The sequence below is a fragment of the Balearica regulorum genome, chromosome 14, assembly GCF_011004875.1.
Source record: "Balearica regulorum gibbericeps isolate bBalReg1 chromosome 14, bBalReg1.pri, whole genome shotgun sequence".
In the NCBI taxonomy this organism is placed as follows: Eukaryota; Metazoa; Chordata; class Aves; order Gruiformes; family Gruidae; genus Balearica; species Balearica regulorum.
Window position 1 is genome coordinate 18416103 of NC_046197.1, and position 27489 is coordinate 18443591.

Consider the following 27489-nt stretch of genomic DNA (forward strand, 5'->3'; position numbering starts at 1 on the left):
GTGTCCCAGGGGGAGGAGATGCCCTAAACGCTTCACTTTTTCAATGGGGATTCAGCTCACAGAATACACCCCCTCACCCATTTCAGAGACACATCTATCATCAAAAAAAATGCCATTACCAGCCCTAATGCGCAACTTTCTGACAGCCTTGTCAGCTGCCAGTGACATCTGCATCCCTGGTTCTTTGCTCTCTGGAGTGTTTCCAATTACCTAACAGCTTTTCAGCCCCTCTCTTTACCCAAGGCACGAGCAACTTGGACTTTTTAAGTCTCTGTCCACTGCCAACATGTCAGATGTATCAATGTAAATCTGTCCCACCGCTAAGAACTAAGTGCAGCTGTGCTCAGGCAGTGACCACAGGAAAACCTCAAAATCTCTATTCAGCTTGACGCAAAGGGAGGATGTTAGGGAGGTTTGTGCTTACCGGGCCACAGCCTCAGGAGAGGAGCAACGTGGGGGCTTGGGAAGGAGTTTAGAGCCTGGCATTAGCCATGCCAGCTTCACCTGCTTCTAAACTTAGCTCTGTTTGACTCCGGCCCCCGGTCCAGAGGAAGGGGAATGTGAGAACAATGTCCCTCTGGCTTTGCTCACGCTGCTCTTGAAATGAAGATGACCACCGCTAAACACTGCAGTTGCTACAACAGCAGCTCATGCCTAATATAGTTTCCACGTCTAGTGGAAATGTATCCGAGGCATGCGAGGGAAAACAAGGCACAGCATCGTGCCTTCCAGCAGGGTCCTGGGGAAATGCAGCTCCCCCCGACCCCGTCCAAGACCCTGCACTGCAGAGCCGGCAGGGGCAACCTGGGCAATGCCCCCCGGGGTGAGCAGCGCTGCTCGTACCAGCTAGGAGCGAGGGAAACCCCTGGAGCAAGGTCAAACGCCACCGGCCTCAGCTTAATGCCCTTGAGCCTCATGACAGGAGGAAACCAACACAAGATAATCTCCGACTCAGCTGTGCTGTCCCTCATCGCACGGCGCTCTGTGCCTCCCACTTACGCACGGGGAGGAGCCTCCACACCACCCAGCCACCCTCCCCTGGCATCAGTGCTGTGACTAATGAAACGGCATCCAGGTGGGCACCCAAATCGGGGACCCTCAGCACGTAGCCATCTCGATAGCGTAGGACCTCCCAATCCCACCAAATTCAACCTCTTTCCAGTTACATCCACAGGGATGGAGTGGGCACAAGGACCCCAATGGAGTGGGCACAAGGACCCCCCACCCTTCATCGGAGATGCCCGCTGGGTACCTCTGCCTGCTCCCTCCCAGCACAGCTGAGCGTGAAGCTGAGGCTGGCACATCGTTCAGCCGGCGGGAGCTGTGGCTCCGCAGTGTGGGCTGTGGCTTCTCGAAGCGTCCTCTGCCTACAGCCAGCTGTGAGCACGCTGGTTGCCACCACATCTGGGCAAGTACGGCCCCAGGGGAAAACTCTCCTTTGGCAAAAACCTAAGCACGTACCTCAGAGGGCTTCTTCTCCTTCTGCCGTGACCAGGTAGATTTGGTATTCGGAATTTTGGAGCATCTGGAGGCAGACGTGGTGTGACCTGCGACGAGGCAACAGAGACATGTCACCTGGAAAAGTGACTAAGTTTTGTCCGTATCTTTGTCGCCAGACCCACTGCCGCTACTACAGCCTCAACCACCACTTTGGGTCAACGCTAAGAGGTGATAATACCTTGACATGGCTTTATTTTTGTGCCAAATGGGAATTAAGGCGATAAGACCAAAATTTTCTAACAAGGATACCTAAAGACAAGCATTTGGACCGCTCGAGGACTTCAGACCCCGTGGTCAAAAATGTTGAACCAAATTGGGCAAAACTCCTCTGCCCATGCCAGGAACTTCCACGGCTGTGTGCTGTTCAGCATCTAGCAGGAACCACACAACGGGACACACTGAGCAAATGTTCTTTACGCTTTTCAGCAGTAAAAGCGTATTTGCTTTGGGATTTAAGATTACTTTACTCTAGGAGTATTATGAATGGACTCTCATCATCCTGTCTGGAGCAGTACCGTCACCACCACTACCATCTCCACAAGGCTGGGGCAGCTAAAGCCTGAAACGTGCTGGGACCATTATACTATTAATCGTTATTTCCAACCCACATGTGTTACCATCACTTAAAAAAAGAAAAAAAAAAAAGCTGTATGTATTTGGTAATAATAATAAACTAATTATGGGAATTTTTTTATAATAACGATGACAGTTGGGTCTTCCGTATAGCAGGACCCCTCTAGATTCTACTATATAAAAATGTTTTTGTGGGGGTGCAATACTGTTTAACACTGATTTTATCCGTGGATGGCTGAACAGGAGGAAGCACCACCATGCACGTAAGCAACTGCCAAACATGATGGAGCCATGCAGGCAGGGACTTCAGGAGGGGCTCCGGCCAGGAGCTGAGCTGGCACGAGGGACCAGGGCTGTCCTGGGTGCAGTACCACCAGGGTGGAAAACGTCTCTCCCTCCGCCAGCTCAAGCAACCGAGTCCCTCACGAGCCCAGATAAATCTCACACGCCTCTTTTTGCCCGCAGGGAAAGAGGCACTAGTTAACCTTGCACTCTTTACCTGATAAACCCACTTTCTTGTACTTCATAAAATGAAGAAGATCAGATCTGATGGCATCAGTCGTTCCCAAGACAGCTGTTTTCCTGACTGCAGTGTCAGGCTAGGTGTCATTAAAAGTGGGCTCGGCCTAAATGCATTGTTTTTATCATTTCAGTACCTAACAGGACTGCGTAGCCCACAGCAGAAGTCCCTACGCTGCAGCTGCCGGGAAACACCGCTTTACTTGGCAAGCTGCTCAAAGCATTCCAGCAGCAGATCCACAGTTTATACTGAGAGATTGAGTCACTAATTTCCACCTTGCCCCCTCTTCTCAAGCTACAATGCGGTGCTACAACTATGTAGACTTAGATAACGTGCTGTTACCATCCTTTCCCGGCGGAGGTAGAAAAAAGAAGGTCATCACTTTGTTTACAATTACCCTGCAGGAGAGCATTTGTCAACAGCTTAGATATCACCTGCAGCACAAATATCCAAGCCCAATAGAGATAAGGCCACGTTGTTTAATACCGTGATTAAAGATGCCTTAGCCCCGAAAGGCAGAGAAGCCAGCTAGCACGGCACGGCTCGGCTCGGTAAGCCTTTGAGCACCTGGGGATTAGGAGATGGGAAGTTTAGAGCACGGCTTCCAAAACAAACCCCGTTCTGAGATAGAGATGTTTTATTTTACAAGCAGCGAGCTGTGTTGACAGAGTTTGCATCACTTTCTGTAAGGCACAGCTCAGCCCCCAGACCCCCCCCCGGGGTTCCAGCAGGACGGGGGTCCCCTCCGGCAGCCAAACAGCAGGTTCTCGTCGGCCGTAGCAGCGCGAACTCCGCTCACGCTGACAATTTTTTTGGCTAAAGCTGTGGGAACGGCAGCCAAACCCAGCAAGATCAGCCTTTCCATAACCCCCTGTAATCTCCCCATCATCCTGTTAGGAAAAGGCCCAGAAGTTTAGTGTCTTTAGCAAAGTCCCTTTCCTTCTCAGATATCCAGCAGCCAGATCCTGTAAAGTGTGGAGAGCAAATTCCCAGCACGGCCCAGATGAAATTACTGTGACATTAGTAAGAAACCAAGAGCAACTAGTAGGAAACTCTGGAGCCCAGACAAGGGATTAGACTCGTGCCTCGAGGGAACCGAACACTAAGGCACTGCGGTATGTCTGCACTGGGTGAAACCCTGGAATAAGTGGGAGAGGAAAGCGCTCTATTTATAGCCAAAATTCAGCACATTTGCACATGTTTATTGTTGAGCACATGCTCCTGTGCTTTCCTGAATGAGGATGAAGTGAGGTAGATGTCGAAAAGCAAGCGTGGGCTTGCAAGCTTTGCTGGCTTGAGCCTTATCCCTTTTCCCACATCACTCCAGCCTGCGAGCAGAGGGAACGAGGCGGCTCTGGTTTTACCCTGACTCCAGCAGAAACTTCCCTTTCCCCCAGTACAACTCAAGAGCTAACCGGTCTCAGGCTGCAGCTCACAGGAAAGGACAACTTGCCTACAAAGGGTGTTTGCTTCGTTAGCAGATTCGCAATCGGCAGCTCTCCCTCACCCAGACTCCTCACACGAGGGAGACACTCTCATCAGTTAAGAGGAGCCACAGCCGGGCGTTTAAATTGATATCAGCTTGTTGCTGCATTTCTGACAAACCCAGCCCTGGCGCACAATTCATTGTGCAGAGACTTCCCAGTAAATGCAGTTTCCTCCACTCTTTGCAAAGTAATTATTCAAGCGTTTTCCCTGCTGGAGGTGAATCACTTAGTTATCTTGTTCAAAGCCTTGAATTAAAGGTCTTACTGTCAGTGGTGTCTGAGTTATCACTGCTGATCGAGTACTTGCGTCGTTTTTCTTCCATCTGTAACAAAAGAAATTGAACATTACACTTAGTGCCCAGGAAACTCATCTCAGCACCAAATCACTGTTATCTCTGAATATCTGCACACCGCGTTACCCCAGCACCAGCCGGTACTTACCCTCACCACAGACAACTACCCAGGGGCTTCAAAAAAAAGGAAGAAAACAATCGTCACAGGGCTTTTTAAAAAACTTTAAGAGTGTTGGTGTTTCTCAACCAGCTTTCCCCGCTCCTAGGAGGTACAGTGAGTACACTTTGATCACTCAGCTCAGCTCTGCGTGGCAATTTGCCTAGGCAGGATTCACAACCAAATGGCTCTCCCTCTGCAAGAGCATCGCCAGGGAGGATACGGGAGGATGCCCCACGGCAGACGATACCCCACCATGGACCACAGCACTGCTGGATGGGACAAAAGACATCCTGTGAACCAGCCTTCTGGGTTATAAATTTGAGAAGTGCAGAGAGAGAAAAATGGAAACTATGTGCACTCTCAGTATGTCTGCAGGGGGAAGTCCGAGCGCCATGGAGCTGAAGAGGACCCCCGTGTACAACGAGACCGGGGTTTTACCCACTGACTCATCTTCCCACTCAGGCGGTATCTATTTCTTTTAAGACTTCTGGTGTATCTGTCTCAGAGCCAGCATGTGCTAGCCAAGCCTAAAGCACGCTTCCCATCACCCAGAGCTGCTCTGCCTGCTCCGGCACAGCCGTGCAGCCCCCCGCCAGAACCGCAGCTCCCGGGGGGGGGGTGTGAGCAAGCGGCTCCATCCTCTCAGAGACAAAACCACAGCAGCAGGTACCTCCACACCGATTAGGAGGACAGGAGACCCGTTTCAAGCTCGGCTGCTGATTTGCTTTGTGACTTTGAACATGCCACAGAACTGCTTGAAATCAGCAGGTTTTCCTGAACTCGCCCCTCAGGAACCGAGCACTTGGAGCTGAAAGTCAAGTACCTGTACCAGTAGGTACTTTAAAAAAAAGAAAAAAAAAGAAAAAAGAAAGAAAAAAAAAAGAAAAAAGAGATTTTAACTTTTGGAGACCTCAGTTTACCAATGTGGCTGGTGGGGGCCCCCAATACAGGGCTTGGGGAGCTCTGGATGGAAAGGGCTACCCCTGGAGCAGACAACTATCCAACAGGCTGGGAGCTAAAATACACCCACAGGAAACAATGTTAATCCCATGGAAATCTTCCTAGTACTTCCTGAGATATTTTGTAAGCATCTAAGAGCGTTAACACGGCATATACTCTACTGCTTCCGCAAATGGTTAAGCGGGAATGATAATAAACCACTCGTTTTGTGTGGTTCGGTGGCAGCAGGTACTACCAGCACACAGAGTGGATAGCAGGCTGGAGCAAGCCATTTCCCCCCCCGAACAACAGGAAAAGTTCCACATAAGCATATAAAACCCTTGCAATGCCTGTATTTTACAATGTATGCGCTACGTTTTATCGTACCATTATAAGGGATAATACGACAAAGTATCATAAACATTTTAACTATCAATCAGTGTTGTGGTAAGGCATTGTCCTGCCAAAACATGATTAAAAATGTTCCTGGAGAATATGGCAATATCGATACTTTCCCCCAGTGATTCAAGGGGAAACATGTTATTAAAACGGCCTTGTTCCAAGTAGCCATTAGATTTTGCTTGGGGAAAATGATATTGAAGACAGCTCTAACTGCAGTTTACTTACTTTTAGTGGAAATTCTACCTGAACCTTTTTAACTGGTTCACACTGGTCTGAAATAATGGCAAACGGGCTTTTGGAGCACAAAGCTGGAGCTCTGCTTTTATTGATTCTGGAGCTCCTAGTCACGGAGATTAAATAAGCCAAAGTCACTGGGGAGAAGAAACACCAGAGCCGAAGCAAAGGAATGCTACTGATGGCCAGTGGGATTTCCAGCGGTTCCCATCTTCGCCTTTACAGCAAGACAGCGTCACTGGCATCACTCTCCTTCCAAGGGAGAGGAAAAGGTCTAGGATTAATGCACAGCATCGGTGTCAGGATACTGGGACTGGTTTTGCCTCTGATATATATGTGAGGAGATGCACTGATCATCCCTTTAATTCAACGTGGTCCCTGTCCTACTCCTACCTACACAACACACCTTCACCCGCTCACTAGATAACAATATGAATTTATATTCACATATACAAGTGGTTCACATCGCAGGTAAAATAGTGGCCCTACTTGAGTAAATCATTTGGCCACTGTCTGGCAGGATCCAAGGCAGCATCCTCTGAACCGGACTGCATCAAACTGCTCCGAATGAAATTCTGGCTTGAGCAAAGCACGGACATCTCCGAACACGAGAGCACTGAAAGACAACCACCGCCTGGGGATGGCACACAACGCCCCACCAGGTACTGTGTGGAAGGAAAGGAAAGAAGGAAAATTTGGGGCCAAAACCACAGAGTTCAACCAGATCTTTTCCGAAAATGGTTAACTTCCAGGCAGTGGCTAAGAAGATGCTGTTTTCTGAGGGACTCCTCCTCTTGAGCAGCCAAACAGTAGTAAACTGCACAGTACTTAACAGAGGAATTTACTGTAGAAGAAGGGTAATTGGGCCATTTCCTCAGCTGGAGCACAGGGTTATAAAGTCTGATGGTGGCTGGGTGAGCCATGGGCTCCCGACACCCATCCGACACCCATCCCTCGCACTCCGATGGCCCCAACAAGCCTCGCACGGAGCAAGCTCTCAGGAGCAATTCAGTTGGTGTGCTACTTAAGCAATTTCAAGCCTCCACAAAATACGGCCTCTGCTCCAAAATTAATCCTTTTTTTACATGAGAAGCTAATTTCACCTTTAACTGACCCATTCTCCGCATGGCATCATTATTAGAGTCATAAACAAATACCAAAAAAATTTGTAATACTTTGAAAAGGTCACTGTTAGGTCAAACTTGGCCCAAAATCTTGCTTTTACAGAGCCAGAAACCAAGAGAAAAGTTTCTATGTATGCTTGCTTAAAAAATTCAAACAGAAACAGATGTGGGTTTCTTTTATAAACAAATGAACATCCCCCTGAAGTGTCTGCAACTCAAATCCACAGGCATAGCCCTGTGCTAATGCCTGGAAACCCAAAACCAGAATTGCTTGCAAACTAACACATGTTCAGCATTGCCTTTGTTCAAGCTGAGAAAGGCAGATAAATGCTAAACCAAGGAAGATGATGGCCCTCCATCAGCCTAAACAAATGTAAATCACTGGGGCCTCGAACAAATTAGCTGTGCGGTAAAATTGAGATGATGGCCTCAGGCTGCCTGGTCCTGCCTCCCAGCAGGGGAAGGTTGAAGAAGAGTTTTTGGAGATGTAATTTTGCCCAGCCCACGTAACGTGGGAGAACTGAAGGCAGCGGTACTCTCCAGCACGCATGGAGATGTATGTGCCCAGATCCTCAGCTCCTGTCCCACCTGGACACTCCTCACCTCACGCATGCTCCCATACACACTAAACCAAAATGCCTCATCCAGCCCTTCAGCCAACGAACTGCTTCCGACGAACTCCTCGCCCTCTGCAAACCCCTCTAGCATCCTTGTGCTCTGGGGAATCCACCGACATTTCCCTGCAAACCTCAAGTCCACGTGGGATTTGGAGCTCCTGGTGGCATCACAGCACCATGTGCAGGGGCTGTTTGCAACAATGAACCATTCTGGATTGTAGCAAGCAAACTAGAGAAATTCATACGTGCCTGTGCACACAGGGAACAGGCACAGAAACCTGCAGAAGTTGCAGTAAAACAAAAGTATTTGGTCATCACCTCTTCCCAGCGCTCATCCGCACGTTAAGGGATGCGCCGCGCTCGGTCCCCCTGCGCCGTCACCTCTGACGCTGTGACAGTTGAGCAACACCGGCTGAATTCTGTGCTCTGTTTGTGAGCTGCAATGAGACTGCAGAAAAACCACTTCCCTGTTTGTTCTTCCAGCACAGAAATAGGAACACAAACAGAAAATAGTGCCCCCAGCGGCATACGCACCGCTCCGGCCAGCCCGGACCCCCGCTCCCATGGACCCCCGCTCCCATGGACCCCCGCTCCCAAACCCCCTGTCCCATCGCCTGCGCCCACCCGGGTGATGGGGAGCCGAGGGGCTGCTCTCAACGCTTCCCCTCCGCGTTAACTATTTCTTCGCTCTGTCTAGGAATACCAGCAGGTTGTTAGAAAGTATAATAAGGGTGGAGAGCTGGAAGGTCCCAGCCTTTACGCCGTAGGAGGGTTGTCCTCGTCAGACTGCCTTTTCTCATTAACGATTTTGGAGCCAAGCGCTGCTATAGGAGGCTCTGAGAGAACAGCAGCACCCCCCGACGCAGGCAGAGCCCCAATTTCTCAATAACTGAAGAACAAACTTTTCAACCGAAGGATGCGCATCGACTGTGCCAAAAGACCCGTCAGCAAATCTTGGTGCACAGCCCTTGCATCCCAAGGGAAGCCGTGCTGCTCTTTTCTTAACCTCCCTGGTAAACCCGCCAAGTGTACAGCCAGAAAGCCACGCTCCTGGTACCCAGGAACACTCATCTTCTGGGCAGCGGGAGCCTGCCCCTGCCAGCCGGGGCTCGCCTGCCCCTCCGACTCCTCCGCAGGCTGCTGTCAGCTCCAATGTCTTAAGCAAAAACTCAGGTGCCCAGGTGAAGGGAGAGCCATTCCTCTTCTCCTCCACTGCAACTCTGCTTGCTGCCTTGGCTCCCCTGAGGCAAAATTTAATCTCATTTAAATTTAAAGCAAAACAAGCTCTCCTTTACTTCCTGTGCTTTGCCTTTTTCTACATCTAGAAGGGGATTTTTATTTTTTTTTACTACTCACATTTATAACTTTGCTTGCCTTTTCTGACTTGTTACCCTCTAATTATCCTTCTTTTTTTTTTTTTTTTTTTTCCTTCAGCAAGCCCAAACACGAGCACAGGTAATCAGAAAGGTTACTGCGGGCACTCGGGCCACCCCTGCCTTCGGGCAGGAGGGAGCAGGCAGGGACACAAGGCAAGGGCAGGGACACAGGGCACAGCTCCTTGCCCGCTGCCCCATCCTGCAGGTCTCCGAGCATCCGCAAGTCAAGAGGAAATCAACAGGAGCTATGGGCACTCCGATCGTTGTACCAAACACCCAGAGAAAGGCAAAGACCAGACCTTATCTAAAATACCTTCGTTTGAGGACCACCTATCTACCAACTTTCAGAACTTGGTGTCAAACGCTATCAGCAGCCACCCATACTTCCAATGAATTGCATCTCCCTGCCTACAGACCTAACGTGTACCCTCCCATCCTTTGCTCCAAGCCTTCATTTATCGACATCAGCCTCAATTTTCCTAGGAAAAACAAATTTAACCTTTGATTTAACCTTTCTGCAAGCTATTTTTACTTCCATCTCAAGCTTATTTTAACCTCAGTAGCCAATAAATGCTTAAAGGTCAAATACCATTCCTAAGAGCCGGGCTCCTCACCCCTGGGAGAAAGGCTGAGATCATTGATTTTTTTTCCCGAGCAAAATCCCCTCTTAGAAATGTCCCAGCGGTAGGAGGGTCTGGGCTCAAACCCTTAAGTAAACAATTTTCACTGTGGGTGCCGAACGAAGGATCAGGGAATTTTCCCTGTGAATGCCATCCTTCCCTTCCCACTCAAAACCCGCTCAGGATGTACAGGTATGGAGATTTTTATTCCCCCCCCCCCCCCCCCAATTGCGCCCGAGCTTGACAATTCAGCATCCCCCCCCCTTGCCTTTGCAGCGCATCCCGACTTCCAGGTCGCTGCCTCCACCCCCCGGAGCGGAGCAGGCGGGGGGGGTCAGGGCGGCAGGTAAGGCGCTCCCAGCCCCGCATCCTAAAAGCAAAGCGGCTGCCCCTCCGCACGGAGGGAGCCCGGGGGAGGGGGCAGGTGGCCGGCTCGGGCGGGAGAGCCGGGGGGGGACGGGACAGCCGCCCCGCGGGACCCCCGGCAGGGCCACGGCGGGGAGGTGGGGCGGGAAGGAACGAGGGATGTTTTCGGGCCCGGGCGATGCAGGAGGGGGGCGGCGGCCGCTTCCCGGGCCCGGCAGCCCGAGGACCCAGCAGCGCGGTGCGGCGGGGGAAGGCGGCGGGGAAAGCCCCGGAGCTGGCGGCCGGGAGCGGCGGGGAGGGAGAGAGGGAGGGAGGGAAGGAGGGAAGGAGGGAGGGCAGGCGGGAGCCGGCAGCCGCCACGCCCCCGGGCACCGCCATCCCGGCCCCGCGCAGCGCTCCGCGCCCGCGGCCCCGCCGCTCCCCAGCCCCAACGCCGGCCCCGCGGCAGCGTTGCCCGGCCCCGGAGCCCCGGAGCCCGCGGAGCTCTCCCCCGCCCACACCCCACACCCCCCCCCCGGTACCGCACATCGCCCCGAGGAGCCGCGGTGCTCGCCCCCTCCCCCAGGCGGGCAGGGCGCGGGGCAGCCTCTGCCGCAGTCATTAATTTGGAAAATAAAACGGCGAAGCTGCGAGCAGACCCTTTAAAAGTTCTTGTTTACATTCCCGCTGCCTCCCCCGTACACTTTAAAACAAGAGTGACCAACATGCGCAATCCACCCCTGGAAATGCTGCACATCCCCCGCCTCGCAGCCGGGGGGGGGGGGGGGGGGAGGGAGGGGAAAAAAAAATAAAAAAAAAAAAATAAATACAAGCAAAGCAGGGGGAGCTGCAAAATAACCATCCGCTGCAAAATAAGCCCATTCCCGACGCCAGCCCCGCCGAGCCTTTACCTTTGCCAGGAGAGTGTCCTCCAAGAGTTGAGGCTGTCTCTCGGGTTACGGGCGGGGAGGAGGCGGGGGGCGGGGGATGCTCCCGCAGTCCCCGGCCGGGAGAGCCCCCTCGCCGGCTCAATCCGGTGTCATTGCCGGGGCCGCGCCGGCCGGGCCCTCCTCAGGAGCGGCCGCCCGGTAACTCCATGGATGCGGCCCCGCTCCCAGCCGAGATGGCCGCTCCGCGGCGGCCGGGCGAGCCCTGCCCGCCTGTTTCTCTTTCTTTTTTACCCCGCACTTCCTCAGGCTCTCCTCGCCCCGCCGCCGCTCGGGCTCCGGCAGGGAGGCGGGGAAGCGACTTTCGGAGCGGGGACGGATAATGGTGGCGGCGCTTCCACCCCCCCACCCACCCCCCCCTCGGCCGCCCCAAATCTTCAATTTCTTTCCCTCCTGCGCCTTCTTCCTTCCCGAGGCGCAGCGGCAGGGCCAGGTGCGGCCAGCGCCGGTCCCATCCCGGGCCGTGCCGCCTCCCGCCCGCCCGCCCCGCTCCTCACCCCCCCGCCGGCCGCCGGGGCCCCATGGCGCTGCCCGGAGCCCCAGCGCCGCACGCCCGGAGCCCGCTCGCCCCGCAGGCGTCCCGCCGGCTCCGCTGGCCCTGCACACGCACCCCCACTCACACGCACCCCCACTCACACGCACACACACACACACACACACACTCTTTTCCCTCCTCTCTCTCCCCCCCCCCACCCTGTCCCCGCTCCGCTCCCCCTCTCCGCGCTGTGCACAGGCGTACACGGGGCCGCTGCTGCAACCTTAAAAAAAAATAAGCTTATACTTAAAAAAAAAAAAAAAAAAAAACCCTTTTGGCGCCATATTAATGACGTACTTAAAATTTGCCATTTCTCCTGCGTCAAAAAGACGGTTCTTGCCCATCGCGGAGCGGGCGGGGGCCGCGGTGCGGAGCCGCTCCCCCCCTCTACCCCCCCCCCCCCCCCCCCGCGTAGCAAACTTCCGCGGCCGCGGGGCGGGTGGCGTGGGAATGGCCGGGAAGGGCCGCGGTGCCTCCGCGCTGCTCCGCGGGCAGGGCTGCGCGGGCCGCGCCGGCACACGCGGCCGCTCTGGAGGCGCGCAGCACCCGCGGAAGGGCGAGCAGCGGCTGGGCTGGAGATGCGGCGGCAGCAGCAGCAAAAGCCCCGGGGGGGGGGGGGGGGAGGAGGAGGAGGGGGGTGTGTGGATGGATCATTCCCCCCAAAACTTCGCGGAGTTTCCGCGGAGAGGAGCGGAGCGGTGCGGGCCCGCCCGTCCCCGGGGTGACCCCGCCGTGTGCTCCCCAAATGGCAGCTTTGGGCTCTGTGTCGCTCAGGGGTGCTTATGGCGAGCTGTTCTCCCCACGTTTAAAACCAGCAACGGTGCGGCTGTCGCGATAGAAACGGTGTCTTAAATTAATAATAATTGGATGGAGCGGTCTATACAATCTACATCTTTCCAAACTCTTGGAAGGCAAAATTGAAAACAAATTGCAGAAGTTGTCTTGCACTGTTTTAAACCATTGCTGCAGAATTAAAATTCAGGTTAAAGACAGTCTTTCAATCACAATCTGCCATCACCTCTTAAATTTGTTAAGCTTGTCAGCTCTAAACCCGTGAGTTACCAGTTGTTGAAACCCATCGGGACCACAGCGAGAACCACCACAACTAAGGTAGTCAGATGCTCCCCACTGTACATCCCTGTTCTGGCTCCTTATAATTTGCCAAACTTGGATGAATAAGGCTGCAACTTTCTGCTTTGGCAGCCTGTGCTGGACGTTGTCCGAACTCTCAAGTCCTTTGGCTCTTCCAAGGATGAAAGCAGAGGAGGAGAGAAGCATTGCTTTTGTCATTCGTGGGCTTGCTGTGGGTTTTCGGTTTGGTTTTAGGACTGTAATTCTGGAAGTAGGGTCTTGAAATTTGGCATGACACAGCTTTTCATCGTCTTTTAGAAAAACCCACCCAAATTAGTCATGTCATTGGTCTTTGCAGAAGAGCAGCTCACAACGCACGGCAAACCCCATGCCTGATTCTGGCTGCTGAAATCTCTGAAGATGCTGCTGTTGGGGCGCCCGCTGCCCCGGGTGCTCAGAGCCTGCTCAGCAGCTCCCCAGGGAACGGGAAACTTCAGCCCCCAGTTAAACAAGCCTTTCCTGGTAGTAGAAGAGCAGTGGGACACATGAGCGTGGCCCCTTTCTGTTGGTCCCCGCCAGCCCCAGGTACCTCGGCGGGTGCTGGCCCGGCTGCTCCAGCGCACAGCGGCATTCGCTGCCAGGACTTCACCTCTGGATCCCACCTCATCTGCGTGCCCAGGCTGTGTTAAGAGGTATTTTGAAGGTCACTGGTCAGAACGTCAGAAATACCCAAAGTGAGGCATTCCGTACCAATTTATGGAGCCTTTCTTGTGCACACGTATTCTAATACAGTTCTTAATTACATTGTCACAATCTGTTTTCCATATGACACCTGCACGCCACGGACCTTGCTCTGAAAGTCAAAAAGGAAACAAATTTTGGTCAGATCCTCATCTGCAGAACCAAAAACTGCCCAGGCAGCGATGCAAGGGCTGCAAGATGCGGACATAGTCCGACTGTGGTGACAGGATAAAACTCTCCCAAAGAAGAGGATTCTCTCCATGCCCTTGCCACAAGCTTTGTAACGCTAACAAAGTCATGAAACCAGACTTCTGGATGCTGACGGTTGTATTGCCCACATCGCGGGTGTGTAGCTTGAAACCTTTAGCCTGAATTGCTGACATCCATCTTAGTACAGCTGGAAGCAGAGGGTGCTGTGCTTGCATGTATGAAGTGCTGTATCATGTTAAATGCTCTGAAAAAGCAGACATTCCGCTTCTCAGATGGAGTACCCTGAATTAGTCAAAACTGACCTTCATCCATCCACGTGTCACCCTGACCCATCTTCCTAACGGGTGTTCGGGGAGGATGGATGAAGGTGCTGAAGCACTGATGCAGCATAGTGGAAAGCAGCGTAGAAAAAGCCATGTGGAAATTAATAATTCTGTCTTCAGAGGAGCCTGCCAACATCCCTGCCCCGGTCCTGTGGAGCAGATTACAGCCTTACCACCCTTCCGGCCGTTTCTCCAGGATTTCTGGAGAACACCTCTAAAGGAGGTCACAGGTACGCAGATCAGTTCCCTGCTGCAGATGGGTTGCGCGCAGCAGGTCCGAAGCACCCCTAGACTCAACCTGCATGGATTTTTTTGCTATCCAGAAGCTGAGCGCCTTGTTCTGCTTTGAAAACGGCACACAGAAATATTGGAGCTGTATTTTCTATTGCTGTGAAATCCAAAAGTGGTCAGACACGTGAATAATGTGCTGAGCTAAGGCCTAGGATCATGTGCTGAACAATAGGAACGAGCCAGCGTCGCTGAGCCCCTCGCTGACCATCTCATGCCCTGCACGCCTTAGCGATGCAGAAGAAAAATAGTATCTGAACGTGCAATTAAAATCTTTTTTCTGCTTCAACAAAAGGGCGTAGATTAAGTTGCACCGACAACAAGAATTTGGACGTTTCTGCATTTTGAGTACTTTCCTGGGCAGTAGCGATCGCACGCTTAACAGATTTTTGGCTACCATATATGTACACTTAAACAAAAGTTGTATACACGTGCTTGTATGTAACATATACATATAAAATACACAGAGATAACACCTGATGGATGGTTCTACAGAAAGGTCATGTATATATGTATATGATACTCAGTTTACATAGTATGACATTTATGTAACACTTATGAAGAGCTCTGACAGGGTGTTGTCAGCTGGCATTTGCTAAGAGAAGAAATAAATCTAATAATAAAAACAAAAAAAGCACTTTGGAAGAAATAATACTGCACAAATCCTCTAAAAGGACAGAATTGTCTACACAACAAAGGCTCGGCTGATTGATGCTAAAATAAGCAGTTATGCAACAAGTAAGAAATACGATCTCCAGGGAAGAAACCAGCAACATTTTCCTTTCATCTTCATTCACCGGTGCTTATTTTTGCAAACCTTAAAAGAAAAATATAGGCAACCTTTCGGTGATGAGCACAGAAGTAGAAGCAACAGATGGTTTTCAGTGAAGGATGGAGTCCTTCTGAGCTTTGCGTGAGTTCGGCAGAGTTAAATCCCGTCGCTAAACGTGAGTCCCCCCACGTGCCGCAGCTGCCCGTGCCTCGGGGCTGCTACCACGCTTTGGGGGAGCGCGGTGCTGGCACGGCTAAGCGTGAGTACGTTGATTTTAGGGGTGGATTGGCTCACCCTAGAGCTACGATTACAAACCTGTTAAAGCAGCTTCGGGAGAACAAGTGTATAAAATAGTTCATCTCCCAACACTTTGGTTTAATAAAACTTCTCAACAAGACTTGAGACCAGGGAAAATCTCAGTGCAGACGGATCTCATGGCAGAGGAAAAGGAAAACTCAGTTACCTTGTCGGCATCAAAGTCGATTATTGTAGTACGTTAGCACCGGACACACGGATAGGATGGGTCCAAGGGAGTGCAAGTAGTCCCCAAATAGAATGAAAATCCAATGTCATTTCGAAGACCTTTAGAAATAATCTATTTACTACTGCTAGCTAGTGAGAAACCACGAGGCAGGGTCAGGTCCCTCAGCTTGTTCCTGCTGCGATACCCACCCGGCCCCGATGCTGGGCACTGGAGGACCAGAGAGCTAGCGGAGATGCTCAGAAGCACCACACAACTTGAAAACGGTGCGGGAGACACAGAACTGCTAATTTACTGCCTTAGCTACCCTCTTCTGAGGCCTCTGGTAGCCAGAAGAGGTCAAAGTCACCTCATGGCTACTTTAATTTCTGTAAGGCCCAGAAGAGTACATGGCCATTCCAGGAAAGGAACACAAAGATGATGAAAATCTTGCTGCATCCGCATCCCAGATAGGATCGTCCAATATCCCAGCTATAATCAGGGTATTTAGTTTTTATTAAAATATGTGTTAATTTGGAAAGTAGTAAGCAGATACAGTAGAAGGAAAAAGAACAAGCTCTGTTCTAAATTACAATGGTGATCACTCCCATCTTCGAGAATGAACTACTACGGAAAGATCAAGGGAGAGATGGCCGCTGTGGTCATTATATAAACTAATCCCTTTTCTTTCTCATTCATTCTGCATAATTCTTTTCCTCTCTGAAGCCAAGGAAAAATACTATACTTACAGGAGAAGAAAATTTGATTTGGCAGATCAGTGGATAGTGAGATTTTGTTTGCAGTCTCAATTACCTTCAGTAGCTAGAAATTTGGTATCAAAATAAACTGTAAACAAAAAAAAAATAGATATAGCATTACAAATATCCATCCCTTGATGGATAGCTCAAAAATTCTCTATGTTCTAGCAACAGCTGCTTTAATATCTTTCAGAGAAATGGCAGCCTGCCTCTGTCTGAAGGGATTACCTTTAAGGAATGCATCCGTAAGTGGTTTTGTGCAAAGATGCTCACGTTCTTGTGGGTTTTGCGCACTGATTTTTTTCTGCCAAATTTCAAGATGCCTTTTTTGGTTGGATTCTCTGCTTTCTGTAAGTTCACTTCTACTGCAAAGCGCACGTAATACATCACACATTTCACGTAGATCCCAGACTGGAAGAACTGCGGCTTTCAAAGGGCCCTTGAGGGTAGATTTGGGGAAATAAGGACCATCAGCGGTCAGCCGAATGGCTTCAGTGCTGCTACTGTGACAGGAGACCTGTTGAAGCTCCTCCTGCTTTGGACAGGTCCTGGGGCATCACAGCAGAGTCCCCTGCAACACACTTCCCCACTCGCATTCCTTTGCTCCCTTTTTGTTGGCGTTTCCAACTTGCCACGTTTGATGCGGTGATGGGATAACACGGCTCCTCAGATCGCCCGCAGTTTCAGCATGAAGGTGTTTGACTCCTATGGGCAAAGTCTGTAGTTCTGGGTGATGGACGATGAGAACAGTAGTAAATTTAGAAGAGTTCAGTTGGAAGGGACCTACAAGGATCCCCTAGTCCAACTGCCTGAGCACCTCTTCTCTCCCTCGTGAAGGGCTATCCCAAAGGCAGGAGGTGCCACTGCAAGCCCTCGTCCTGCCCATTCCCACCTCGCAACCCGCGGGAGGATCCACCTAGGTGTAAAAGCAGTCGTGGTTTACTCCCCTGAGGAGGCCAGCAGAGCTTTCCTCCTCCCGCAGCTGCCCTGGCTTGGGAGGGAGGTTAACAGCCGGGTACCAGCGAGTGGCTTCCTACCTGCAGATCCCACCACAGAACGTGCAATTACTCTCCCAATTAAGAAAAAAAAGGAGACAGTAAAGATCTGAGTCACAATTCGATGCGCCATTTGAGTGAACGGTACATATGCTAAACAATACATGCATTAAGACTGCATTAATCCGTATTTTATATGGATTCCCTCTAGACATTCAGTTTATAACCGAGTTGGCTATTTCCCTGTATTCCTCTGGAGTTGGAGGGTGTGAAAAAGACATTTCCATTTCATTGACTAAGTTCCCAAGGGGAGAGTTTATGAAAGTGCAAGTGCATAATTTACTGCCTGACAGGATAAAGATGGTATCTGGTTTTAAAAAAATAGTGCACCCTGAAAAACAAAATTGCTAGAACAGACATTTGTTTTCCATAAGTACCATATTTTAGAAGCATTTAATTTAGCTTAGAAGCACTGTTAAAAATATATGCATTGTAAATTGCAGCTGTATAACACGATATTTATCAGATAATGTCACTGAATAGTCTTCTGTTGCAATATAAATGCCAAGGCATTTATAGAAAATAAATGTTGAAGTAGAAGGCTTTCTTTTCAAAGTGGAAAACCATTATCTCATCCAAAAGTCATAAATAAAATGATGAGGGTTTGCTTACGGGGTGTGTTTTAACCATAGGGGGGGCTGACACGGACACTCCTTCGCCTGAGCAATATTCCCAAGCAGCAAACTTAGCCTGGCTGCAGCAAGCAGAGAGGGAGGCGCGTGGCACTGGCCACGACAGGTCAGAAAGACCTAAGAGTAGCCAGAAGGACAAATCAGCTGCTAATGCATTTGAGGAAAAGAGATAAAGATAGAAAGTGGGGGGGTTTCTTCAGATACTTCACGCTATTTATTTCAAGAAAATCCATCAGGTCTGATTATAGCCAGGACCCAATACAATATGCTTGAATATCAGCTTTTGAAAAGGGGGCCTGAAAGCTGAAAGCCACGTTTAGTCATAAATGCATGATCTGATTTTCAAAGGATGGAGCACCTGGCAATTCCTATCGATTTCTTCAGGGTTTGGACCAAGTTGTGCATGTGCAGCGCTATTTATTAGCATAAAGTACAAAGGGCTATGCGAGGAGGACGGTAAATAAGATTTTGGATCCAAGATCTCCACCTTCTGCTCCTCTGACGTTTGAAGACGTTGATCTAGTCTTTTCATCTCCTGTTAGAACGGGACTAAAAATGAGGCTCCTGCTGCCATTCGTGCGGACGGACAGAGCGCTTTGCTGAGCAAGCTGCATGCCACGTAGGCAGCTGGGGGCCACCCCACGTGCTTTTTTTGCACCACAAATCCATTTTCTGGCATTCCCAAGACTGCAAAACACCGCTCCAACGCCACCGGGACCCACCACGTGAACTGCCTGTCTTGCCGCTGAAGTGCTGGAGGTGCGATGCTCGGCACGGCGTGCAGGGGAGGAGTGGAGGAGCACCCACTGCACCGAACGCCTGTGGAGCGGTCCTGCGAATTTCATTTCGGTTATTCTGGGTTTGACGTAGCCAGATAATCCACGTTTTATGGGAGTTGTAATTTTCAAATCATTTTAAGCTATGTAGTTAGGAGCAAAGTCTGCCTGTAAATTCAAGAAAGCTGCAGCCATAATATTTATTTCCTCGTGTCTATAAAGCCAGAACGGCCACCGTAGTCCGTGGGCATGCAGTCATCAGTGCCGGGATGGGAAAATGAGGACATCTGAATTTTGATGACAAATCAGACACTTTTCTAGTTAACTGTGGAAGCCAGAGAGGGTTCAGTGCCCCCAAACGCCTCCAAGAGTGGCCCTGGCTGAAAGCCTGGGCACGGTTCTTCTAAAGGACGGAATGAGATTCCTGCAGCCCTCTCCTGGCTTCAATAATTCATCCTTTTGTGGTTCTGCTCCTCTTCTAGCCACTTCTTGGATGGCTCAGGTGGTGTATTGTCTGCTTCTTCCTCCCCCTATTTTCTCCCTCGGCTACACATTGCATTTTTCTTTGGACAATCCAGTCCACTGATCCTCATCGATGATCATATTCTTATCAATTTGCTGGTTATCCGCCTTTCCACGCTTGCTCATCTCTCTCCATTGCAGAGCACGCTTCAGTCTGCTCCATAACATCACGCCCCGGGCAAGGCAGTCAAAACCAAGACTGGATGTGCCGGGCTGAGCTGAATCCCTCGTTCTTCTTACCCACCTTCCTCCATCCACTCTCCTGGTCAGAGGAGCAATGCATGCCTGGCACAGCTCAACTGATACGTTCTCAAAAGCACATTATATGATGTACGATATGATGAATGCCAGAAATAAGTGTCTAAAATAACTTTTACATACAAGAAATGGCTGGCTGGGTGAATGGCTGGACGGACAGCTGATTGACTGGCTCATCAGCCATGGAGAAGTATAACACACCCGCAGGACAGGTTCCTGGGCCACATTCAGAAGAAAATACTGCAGTACTGGTAGCTCCTTGCAGAGAGGATCCCGCACTGAGCATTGGCCTCCTGCAAGCATGGAGGACCTCAAGGCTGTGCACCACATTCATAAAATATCACAGCAACGAGAGAGGGTCCATCATCTCCTAGAAGAGGATTACAGCCCCTTCGCAGGGGACGTACTAGCTATTTATTTGAATTTACCTTCGCCCTTTGAAAATAGGCCACTCTTAACTAGGACTGCCAGGCTGCTGAGCAGCCCCACCATCTGTCTGAGCTGTTTTCTGGTGAGCTCCACAGATGACAGACAACCATCGAAGCAACAATTCCTGCATGCCAGGACTTTAACGCATTGTATATGCAACGCATACCCCCTTTATAGTGGTTATAATCTTCAAATCAATTGTACCTGGCAGGGGAAGTTTAACATTAATGACTTTCTGATTATGGATGGAAAAACCTTTCAGAGCTAATGAGCAGAAACAAGACCGCTTAGCTCCTACCTGAGGAGGTGACTCCACGGTCACGACCAGCACTTGGAACAGAACTGTAGCGATGCTTGCTTCAGCACAGCAAATCCAGAAGAGTCGGTCTGGTAGGCTACACTGCCTCTGCCTTTGGAGCTGGGACCCGAGTTCAGAAAGGGCTTTGAGGATCTCAACTCATGCCTTACCTACCAGCAGGGAGGAAAGTTACTCATCACACAGCCATCGACCCAGATGCATCACCCTTCCCTGCAACACGAGCTGGGACTGCGGTCTCAGGGGAAGCCTCGCTCTCCCCAGCCAGGGACAGCTGCCGAGGTGTGAAGGGGGGGGGGGGTTCGGTTTAATTTTATCTTGACAGCCAGGAGAAAATGGGACCCACTGAGTTACACATTTAATTTCCAAGCTGGTCCCACAGGGCAGAAGGAGCGGGTGAGCCAGGGAGGGTGTGCGCCCTGGCCCAAGCGTGCACGGCATCGCGCAGTGCCTGGGGGTGGTGGCATCTGCCCTGGCATCCCTCGGGGAGCAGCACGCCGCAAGCCTGGCTGCCGGAGGAAAAATAAACAAACACAGTGAGTCACAAAGGCAAGCGGCATATGACGGGGACAGGTACTTATGCAAATAGACTGTTAACACCCAGCCAGCCAGAGCTGATAAGCCTCCTAGGCCAGCTGGAGGCTTCTTCATCCTGCTGGGGGGGAGGAGGAGGAGGAGGAGGAGGAGGAGAGCTTTAGGATAACAATAGAAAAAACAAAAAGCAAGAGCAAGGCAGCCATGGGAAGGTTGCACAGGGCTGCCCAGCTTCGGTACCAATCTGCTGCACCCTGCCACGTCAGCATGTCGCTGCTCCGCACCGTCGGCCACGCTGCTTCCAGAAGCATCCCCCTGTGCCGATGTGGGTTAGCACGTGCTGTGGTGCCCGTCACCGGTGATACCTCCTGAGGGTGGTGGGCACCTACCAGCGCGCGTCTCCCTGCACGCCCGCGGCAGCAGGGTGATCAAGCAGGCAGCAACGTTTCTCAGATTTGTGAGGCTGTAGCACAGGGGGTGCAGGGGGAGCTGCCTTCCCCCAGTCTTGCACTGTCCCTGGAGCTCTCCTCCGCTCTGCTGACCACCCCCCTCCAAGAGCACAAACGAGAGGCAAATTATCCTTCTGCAACGCTGCTGGGGATCCCCCAGGAATCTTCGTATCTGGCCTGGCTGGGCTGCCGATAATCAGATAGAGGGGGTTTAAAATAATCAAGCCTAAGCAGCTGAAATCCAAACTGGAATAGGTAATGGGGTCAGAAAACAAATGCCGCAGCCAGGGCACGGCCGGAGGGTCTGCAGGGCCCAATGGACAGGGCACCACGCACACACTCGGGGCAGGCTGAGCCAGGAGCTGTGGTGCTTCTTCAGCATGCTGCCCGAAAACCAGCGTCTCCCAAGTCCCATGCTTTTCTGGCACCGGGCAAGCTGTGTGAAGGACCCCACGTGTTTCACATGGGGCCCCGAGAGCCGGGTGGCTCCTTCCCCCGCATTGCATCCATCACCACAAACCTGAGTTGTAGAAGAACGGATTTTGCTGCCTCAGAGCTCTGTCAGTCTCCAGGGCTCCCGTCCTGGCGCTGCCAACGGCTCAGAAGATGCAGGACACCTCCCTGCTCCTGTAGCATCACCACGCACAGGCTCCCGGTCCCCTGGTCCCCCGTCCCACGCTGGCTCTGCCAACACCTTCATTGCATTACCCGTGGGCAGGGAAGAGGGGACAGAAACACAAAGGAAAGGGGGGATCTCTAAGTTCAGGGAATATTTGTTTTGCCCGCCACTCAGATTTTCAGCTTGTATTAATGATGTAATGCTCCAATGGTGAGAAGCCAAAAGTTTGCCCTTCCTGTAGTATTCCCTTAGGAAAAAAATATTACTGCAATGTAAAACTGAAAATTGAAACAGGCTGGTGATTCACCAGAGAAAATGCCTCTCCCTTTTCCCTATTCAGTGAGGCAGAGATGAATGTTGTGAGGTTTGAAAGAAAAACTGAAAAAGCCTTTAATTAATCCCGGGAGGCTGAACTATGCCAGATATGGACAGGATTTCTCCTCTGCCTCCTTTTTGGAGGAAGAACATGCTGCTGTGTTCCTGCTGCAGCTCTTTCAGGGGATTCTCCGGTCCCCAGAGGAGGATCCAAAGCATTTGCCAAAGCTCTTTTTAGGGAGAGGGGCTCTGCCAGGGAAGCCGTGCTGCTGTCCCAGGGCAGCGAGGAGACCAGGAGCCCCCTCCGGCATTTCCCAGATCAGCAGAGACTTTTGGAAGCTCCTACCTGCTGGGAGGAAACTTTCCAAGTTCAAGGTCAGGTTTGTTTGTCTTCCATCCTGACAGACCCAAACTGTTATGCAATATTCAGGAAGTCACTTTTATCAGACTCGATTCAATTTATAAGATTAAGAGCATGGAAAAACAAATACTAGTGCTGGATGGAAAGTGCTGGCACTAACCAGGCCAACGCTTTGTTTGGACAAGGATTGTTAATAGGGTATCTCTTATTTCCACAAGTCAGTAGGGGCAGGATACAAAATGTGCTGCTTTTTATAGGGGGCTGGTGATGATGAGAAAAATTAACCCTCGCTTAGAGAGAGCAGAAACTGTAGCAAAGTTTATTTTTGAGAGCAACTTCTGTGGTCGCTCCGGCAGCTTCTGCGGAAACAGCTCCGGCTCGGGAGCATCCCGTGATGTGAAGCCAGGGCTCGACCCCGGGCAGAAGGCAGAGGACCGCAGTTGCATTGCTAGCAGTACCTGTGCTGCCTGGATTTGCTTGGATATAACTACCTGAGTGGCAGGCAGGAGCGTGGCTGCAATACCGGTAAAGGCTTCGCTCACTAAAAACCCGACTTGCAAAGTAACGAGTAAAATATAGAGCACGTGCAATTTTCACAGGGATCGACAGCAGTTGGCAGAGCCAGATGACCTTGTTCAGAAAAGGTGCTGGAGAAAAGAAATCTTAGTTTGCAGAGGGAAAACAGTACCAAGTAAGACCCAGGCTGGCCCTATGTCTGATGTGCAAGTCCTGAAGTCTTTCAAGAAGAAAAGCAGCAGGAGCTGCAACGGAGGAGCATCGATCATTCGTCCCACAGCAGAGATCACATCAGCCGCAGTCCAGAAAACATATCCGCCTACTTGACACTTTTCCCAACCAAGGCCCTTACAAAGTTTCAATAATCACCAGTATTGCGACTAGTTCAGACCAATACTTTCTGTGGATACAGGAAAAAACTTGGAAATTTAGTTTCCAGCACTGAACTCCCTTAATTCCATACTATGTGTATGTATATAGATACTAGACACAGAGAAACTTAAAATGTAGTAATAAGGAGCTATGGAGTTTGATAACAGCTAAGGGAGAACCTGAGGTTTGAAAGAAAACTATTAGCAATAGCAGATTCGCAAGTTCAGCTATGGGAAGGACCACAAAATCTGAGCACATAGTATATATCTTCCTTTTATTGACTGCCTTGTGGGGAGCTGCATTTCTTGCTGAAGTTGGGAGCTGCAGACTGCACTCTGTGTTGATTCTGATTATAGACTGGTGGTAATTAAACCTCTGGAGCATTAAGTTACCATTTTAACCAAATGCCTGCATTTTATCTTGATGGGAAATTGAGAGCGAGATTCAGATTTTCACAGTAAATAAAAACTGTTGGCTGTTTCACAGATAATCCATTTCCTCAGCTTATATATGAGAAAATCCTCCTGTACAGTTTCTTCTTCCCTTTTGCAAATGCACACATTCCTCGAGGAAGCTCAGCAGCAGTACTGCCAGCTTCTGCACGCTCTTCAGCCTGTAAAATAAGAATTATAATCAAATTATGTCTCCTTAATAACACTTTTAATCCAGGGACCAGTATCCTTATCTCCCTGTAAGAAAACAGAAGCACATGAAATTTTGCTCCAGTGATCTAACTGGCGAAGGCCAAACCCAGGAATAACCCAGCACCCAGGTTCACGGTCCATCCGCAGCTATATCCACCGCCGGCTCGGAAGTAATGATCTTGCCTACGAACAGATATCCAAGGTGCAAATCTAGTTTATTCTTAGACTCAGTTCTGTGATGACAACCACAGGTCTGCATCACACTTGTAGCTCAGGAATTGGGCAATACAGCCATTTCAGGTGACGTAGATACAGGCAAGGTATCTAATGGTGGCTGTTTTCACTGTGTACCACCCTGAGCCCACTTGAACAAGCAACCTAGACAGGTGAGTCCCTTAATTACTATTTTATTGCGATTAACAGTAATATAATGCTGGAGTAAGATCGAGATACTTGGCAGCACTAGCAAAAGGCTGCAAGGCTGCAGCGTGCGCTGGCTCCGTGTTGTGCAGGCAGTGGCATTAAGTGCTTTGGGAGATCAGTTATTCTGATAATAAAACAGTTGCTTGTGCAGACGATTGGGCTCAGTCGCTTTCAAAGCACAGCGGTTGCCACAAAGGCTTTCATCCTTTGCTTTCGGAGTAAAGTGCATCCTCCCCGCCCAGAGCAGCAACAGGTTTACCGCAAAATACTTGCAGCATTTGATGTCTGCAGAGGCAGGTATTACTCACCCAGTTGCTTCTTATGCAAATGTGCTACCACCGCTGGGATAGCAGGGTGAGGAGCCTGTGAATCCAGGGCTGCTGGAGATGCCCATCCTTGTGCGTCACCTAAGTCCAAAGCAAAGACCGGCCGCAGGGCTCGTCTGGGGCCGAGTTTCTCAGCAGATCATCTCCCTGCAGATCTGAGGGTTGGCTTGCCACATTACAGCATCAGGAGCTGGTGGGTACCAGAGTCTGAGTCTACATCCTTCACCTTCATCATCATCATCGAATGGAAATAGCGGCTGCGACAGCACATCGGTGTACGAACACGGAGACTTCTGCAAAGCCTTGGGAGAGCTCCTGGCTGCTCAGCTGCCCTGGAGAGAGCTGTCGGAGGAGAAGCCTCAAGCACACAGAGCTGCTCCCTCCCCAGCAGGCATCAGCTGGGCCACGCGAGCCCAGGCATGAGCCGGAGTGTCACCTCCCGGAGATGCTCCTTTAGCACCGCTCCTCGCTATCCCACCTCCCGGAGATGCTCCTTAGCACCGCTCCTTGCTATCCCACCTCCCGGAGATGCTCCTTAGCACCGCTCCTCGCTATCCCACCTCCCGGAGATGCTCCTTAGCACCGCTCCTTGTTATCCCACCTCCCGGAGATGCTCCTTTAGCACCGCTCCTCGCTATCCCACCCCATCCGCGGTTTGGGAACTCCTCGTGGAAACTCAAATTCAGAGCCAAAGCTGTGAAAAAGGTTTCTCCGTAGAAATGCAATTATTGTTGAGAGTTAAAATAGGGTAAGATGGCTTCCAATTTGAAGAGAATCACAAAGCAGCGACTTATTTTGGAGAAATCAGTGTTTGCTCTTGAAAGTATTCTATTATTCACATCTAATAAGGGAAATGAAAACTAAAGGAAGTATTGCTACTGATGTCTCTGGATCCAGGATTTCACACCTTCTTCCTGTCATCCCATGCCGGGATATGATGCTCTCCAAGTCTAACTGATTATATATACAGATATAATCCCACACACATATTCAACTATTCTGCATCCTTTGTACTCCAACGTGAACAAACTGAAAAAATCAATATGAAAAGACATTTTTTTTCCAACCAAGCAAATGAAGGAAAACAAATCTACTTAACATTTCTAGATGTAAATATTTGAGGTAGAAGAAAGAAATAGCTGATTATCTTCTGCATTTGACAGGACAAATACAAAAACATCTTCTTTGAAAAAAATCATCTAGGCATTATTCTGCATTAAGGGAAACACTACTTGATTGCGTCTTTTCTCAGGAATGGGTAAACTGGTCTGGTGGTTTGGAAAAATATAACTAAGCATCTATTTTTTAATTATTTTTTCATTTTTCCACAGACCACTGCCATTTTTTATTTGAGTGACGGCCAGAGTTAGAAAGGATAAACCACCACGAGACAAAATTTTCTCAGAGTATTTTTCTGCTATGAACTTCTGGGAACAGCAAAAGATTCCTTGTTTGCGTGAAGTTGGTGTCAGATGCTGAAGGATCAGGCTGACCGAACAGCCAGGATACCACCCGCAGTCACGTACGTTTTGTGGCGCTGGGTAAGGTACCAGAATCAGCAAGGATACAAAAATAAAGATCCATTATTTAAAGAACAAACTGAGAAAATACTCAAATAAGTCCAAAAGACTGCGACAGCTCTACCGAGCAGCTCAGATCTCTGCTTCCCACCCCTCCCGGTAAGCCAGGCGTAGGCGGTTTGCTGCCATCCTCCCTCTTCTCCCCCTTCCCTTCTCACCCAGGTGATATTCCATCCTCCCACTCACTTAGGCCCACAGTCTCATCCACCACATGCACAGACTGGATTGCTTTGGAATCACATCTCGAGCTTACTCTTTTTTTTTTTTTTTTCCCCTTTTCTTTTTAACATCTCTGAAGCATTTTTTCTTAAAAAAAGATATTCTCCTCCAAGCCTCCCTCCTCTCTTTCATCAGTTATTGCAATCTTCAGTTTTAACAGCTGCCCTCAAGACCACATCAATTCACTCCACAATCATTCTGGTCCTTCGTTTACATAATTTACAAGCTTCTTGCCTTCTCTTCTTTATTCCTATTACCTTTCCACATCTCCTCTTACCTCGCTGAACCAATAACCTACCTACCATACGGCCAGCGCATAACCTTTGCCCCGCCAGCCTCTATAATCCGTCTGTCAGCTTCTTCCCTAAGTGCAGCCTCGCTTTCTCAAGCCTGGGAAAACCTTCCCGATAAAATCTGCACAGCCACTCCTTTCTCCTCCTTCAAAACTCTCCTTACAACTCACTTCTGCCAGAAAAACCCTACCAAACGCAACCTTGGCTATGGCTGGGCGACTGATGAACTAAGGTTTGCTTTCCTCCTTTCCTTGCTCCCTACTGCTCTCAGCTAAGCATTAGCCAAACCAAATCACACTACCAAAGAAGGATCCTTGCCTTATATATATATATTTTTAATTTTTTTTGTATGCTGTATCCCCATGGCTATTAGTGCCTGCAGAACATAAGACCCTAAGGGCAGGGATTGTCTGTTTTTTTCCCCACACACGCTTTTGCAAAGCGCCTAGCACAGCCATGGCTCAATTCCCTGTACAGGCTCCCAAAATATAAACACATCCTGATAACAGCATGTTCCCGGGAGGAGAGGTACAGCTCTGGGAACCAGAGCGAGCT

The 27489-nt window shown here is 50.2% G+C and overlaps 1 protein-coding gene and 2 long non-coding RNA genes across 6 annotated transcripts in view; 1 reads left to right on the forward strand and 2 right to left on the reverse strand.

Annotated features, from left to right (window-relative positions):
- Nucleotides 1-11782, reverse strand: part of JADE2 (jade family PHD finger 2) — an 81721-nt gene extending 69939 nt beyond the window's left edge. Inside the window, exons 1-4 of one of the 4 annotated variants that reach the window (XM_075766220.1) lie at nucleotides 11102-11782; nucleotides 8168-8297; nucleotides 4346-4403; nucleotides 1462-1547 (exon numbers count right to left, since the gene is read on the reverse strand). In XM_075766220.1, the coding sequence (XP_075622335.1) occupies nucleotides 1462-1547; nucleotides 4346-4403; nucleotides 8168-8184 (161 nt within the window). In that variant the 5' untranslated portion in view covers nucleotides 8185-8297; nucleotides 11102-11782. Of the gene's footprint in view, nucleotides 1-1461; nucleotides 1548-4345; nucleotides 4404-8167; nucleotides 8300-11101 lie in introns of those variants that run through there. The other 3 variants (XM_075766217.1, XM_075766219.1, XM_075766218.1) reach the window with 3 other exon arrangements.
- Nucleotides 9844-25263, forward strand: LOC142603811 (uncharacterized). Its single transcript, XR_012837685.1, has 3 exons — nucleotides 9844-10037; nucleotides 18525-20565; nucleotides 23161-25263. It is a non-coding gene; the product is annotated as an uncharacterized LOC142603811 (long non-coding RNA).
- On the reverse strand, nucleotides 25160-25588 carry LOC142603812 (uncharacterized). The gene is made up of 3 exons (XR_012837686.1): nucleotides 25486-25588; nucleotides 25362-25402; nucleotides 25160-25278 (listed from the first exon to the last, which is right to left on the reverse strand). It is a non-coding gene; the product is annotated as an uncharacterized LOC142603812 (long non-coding RNA).
- Between the last annotated feature and the right edge of the window lie 1901 nt (nucleotides 25589-27489).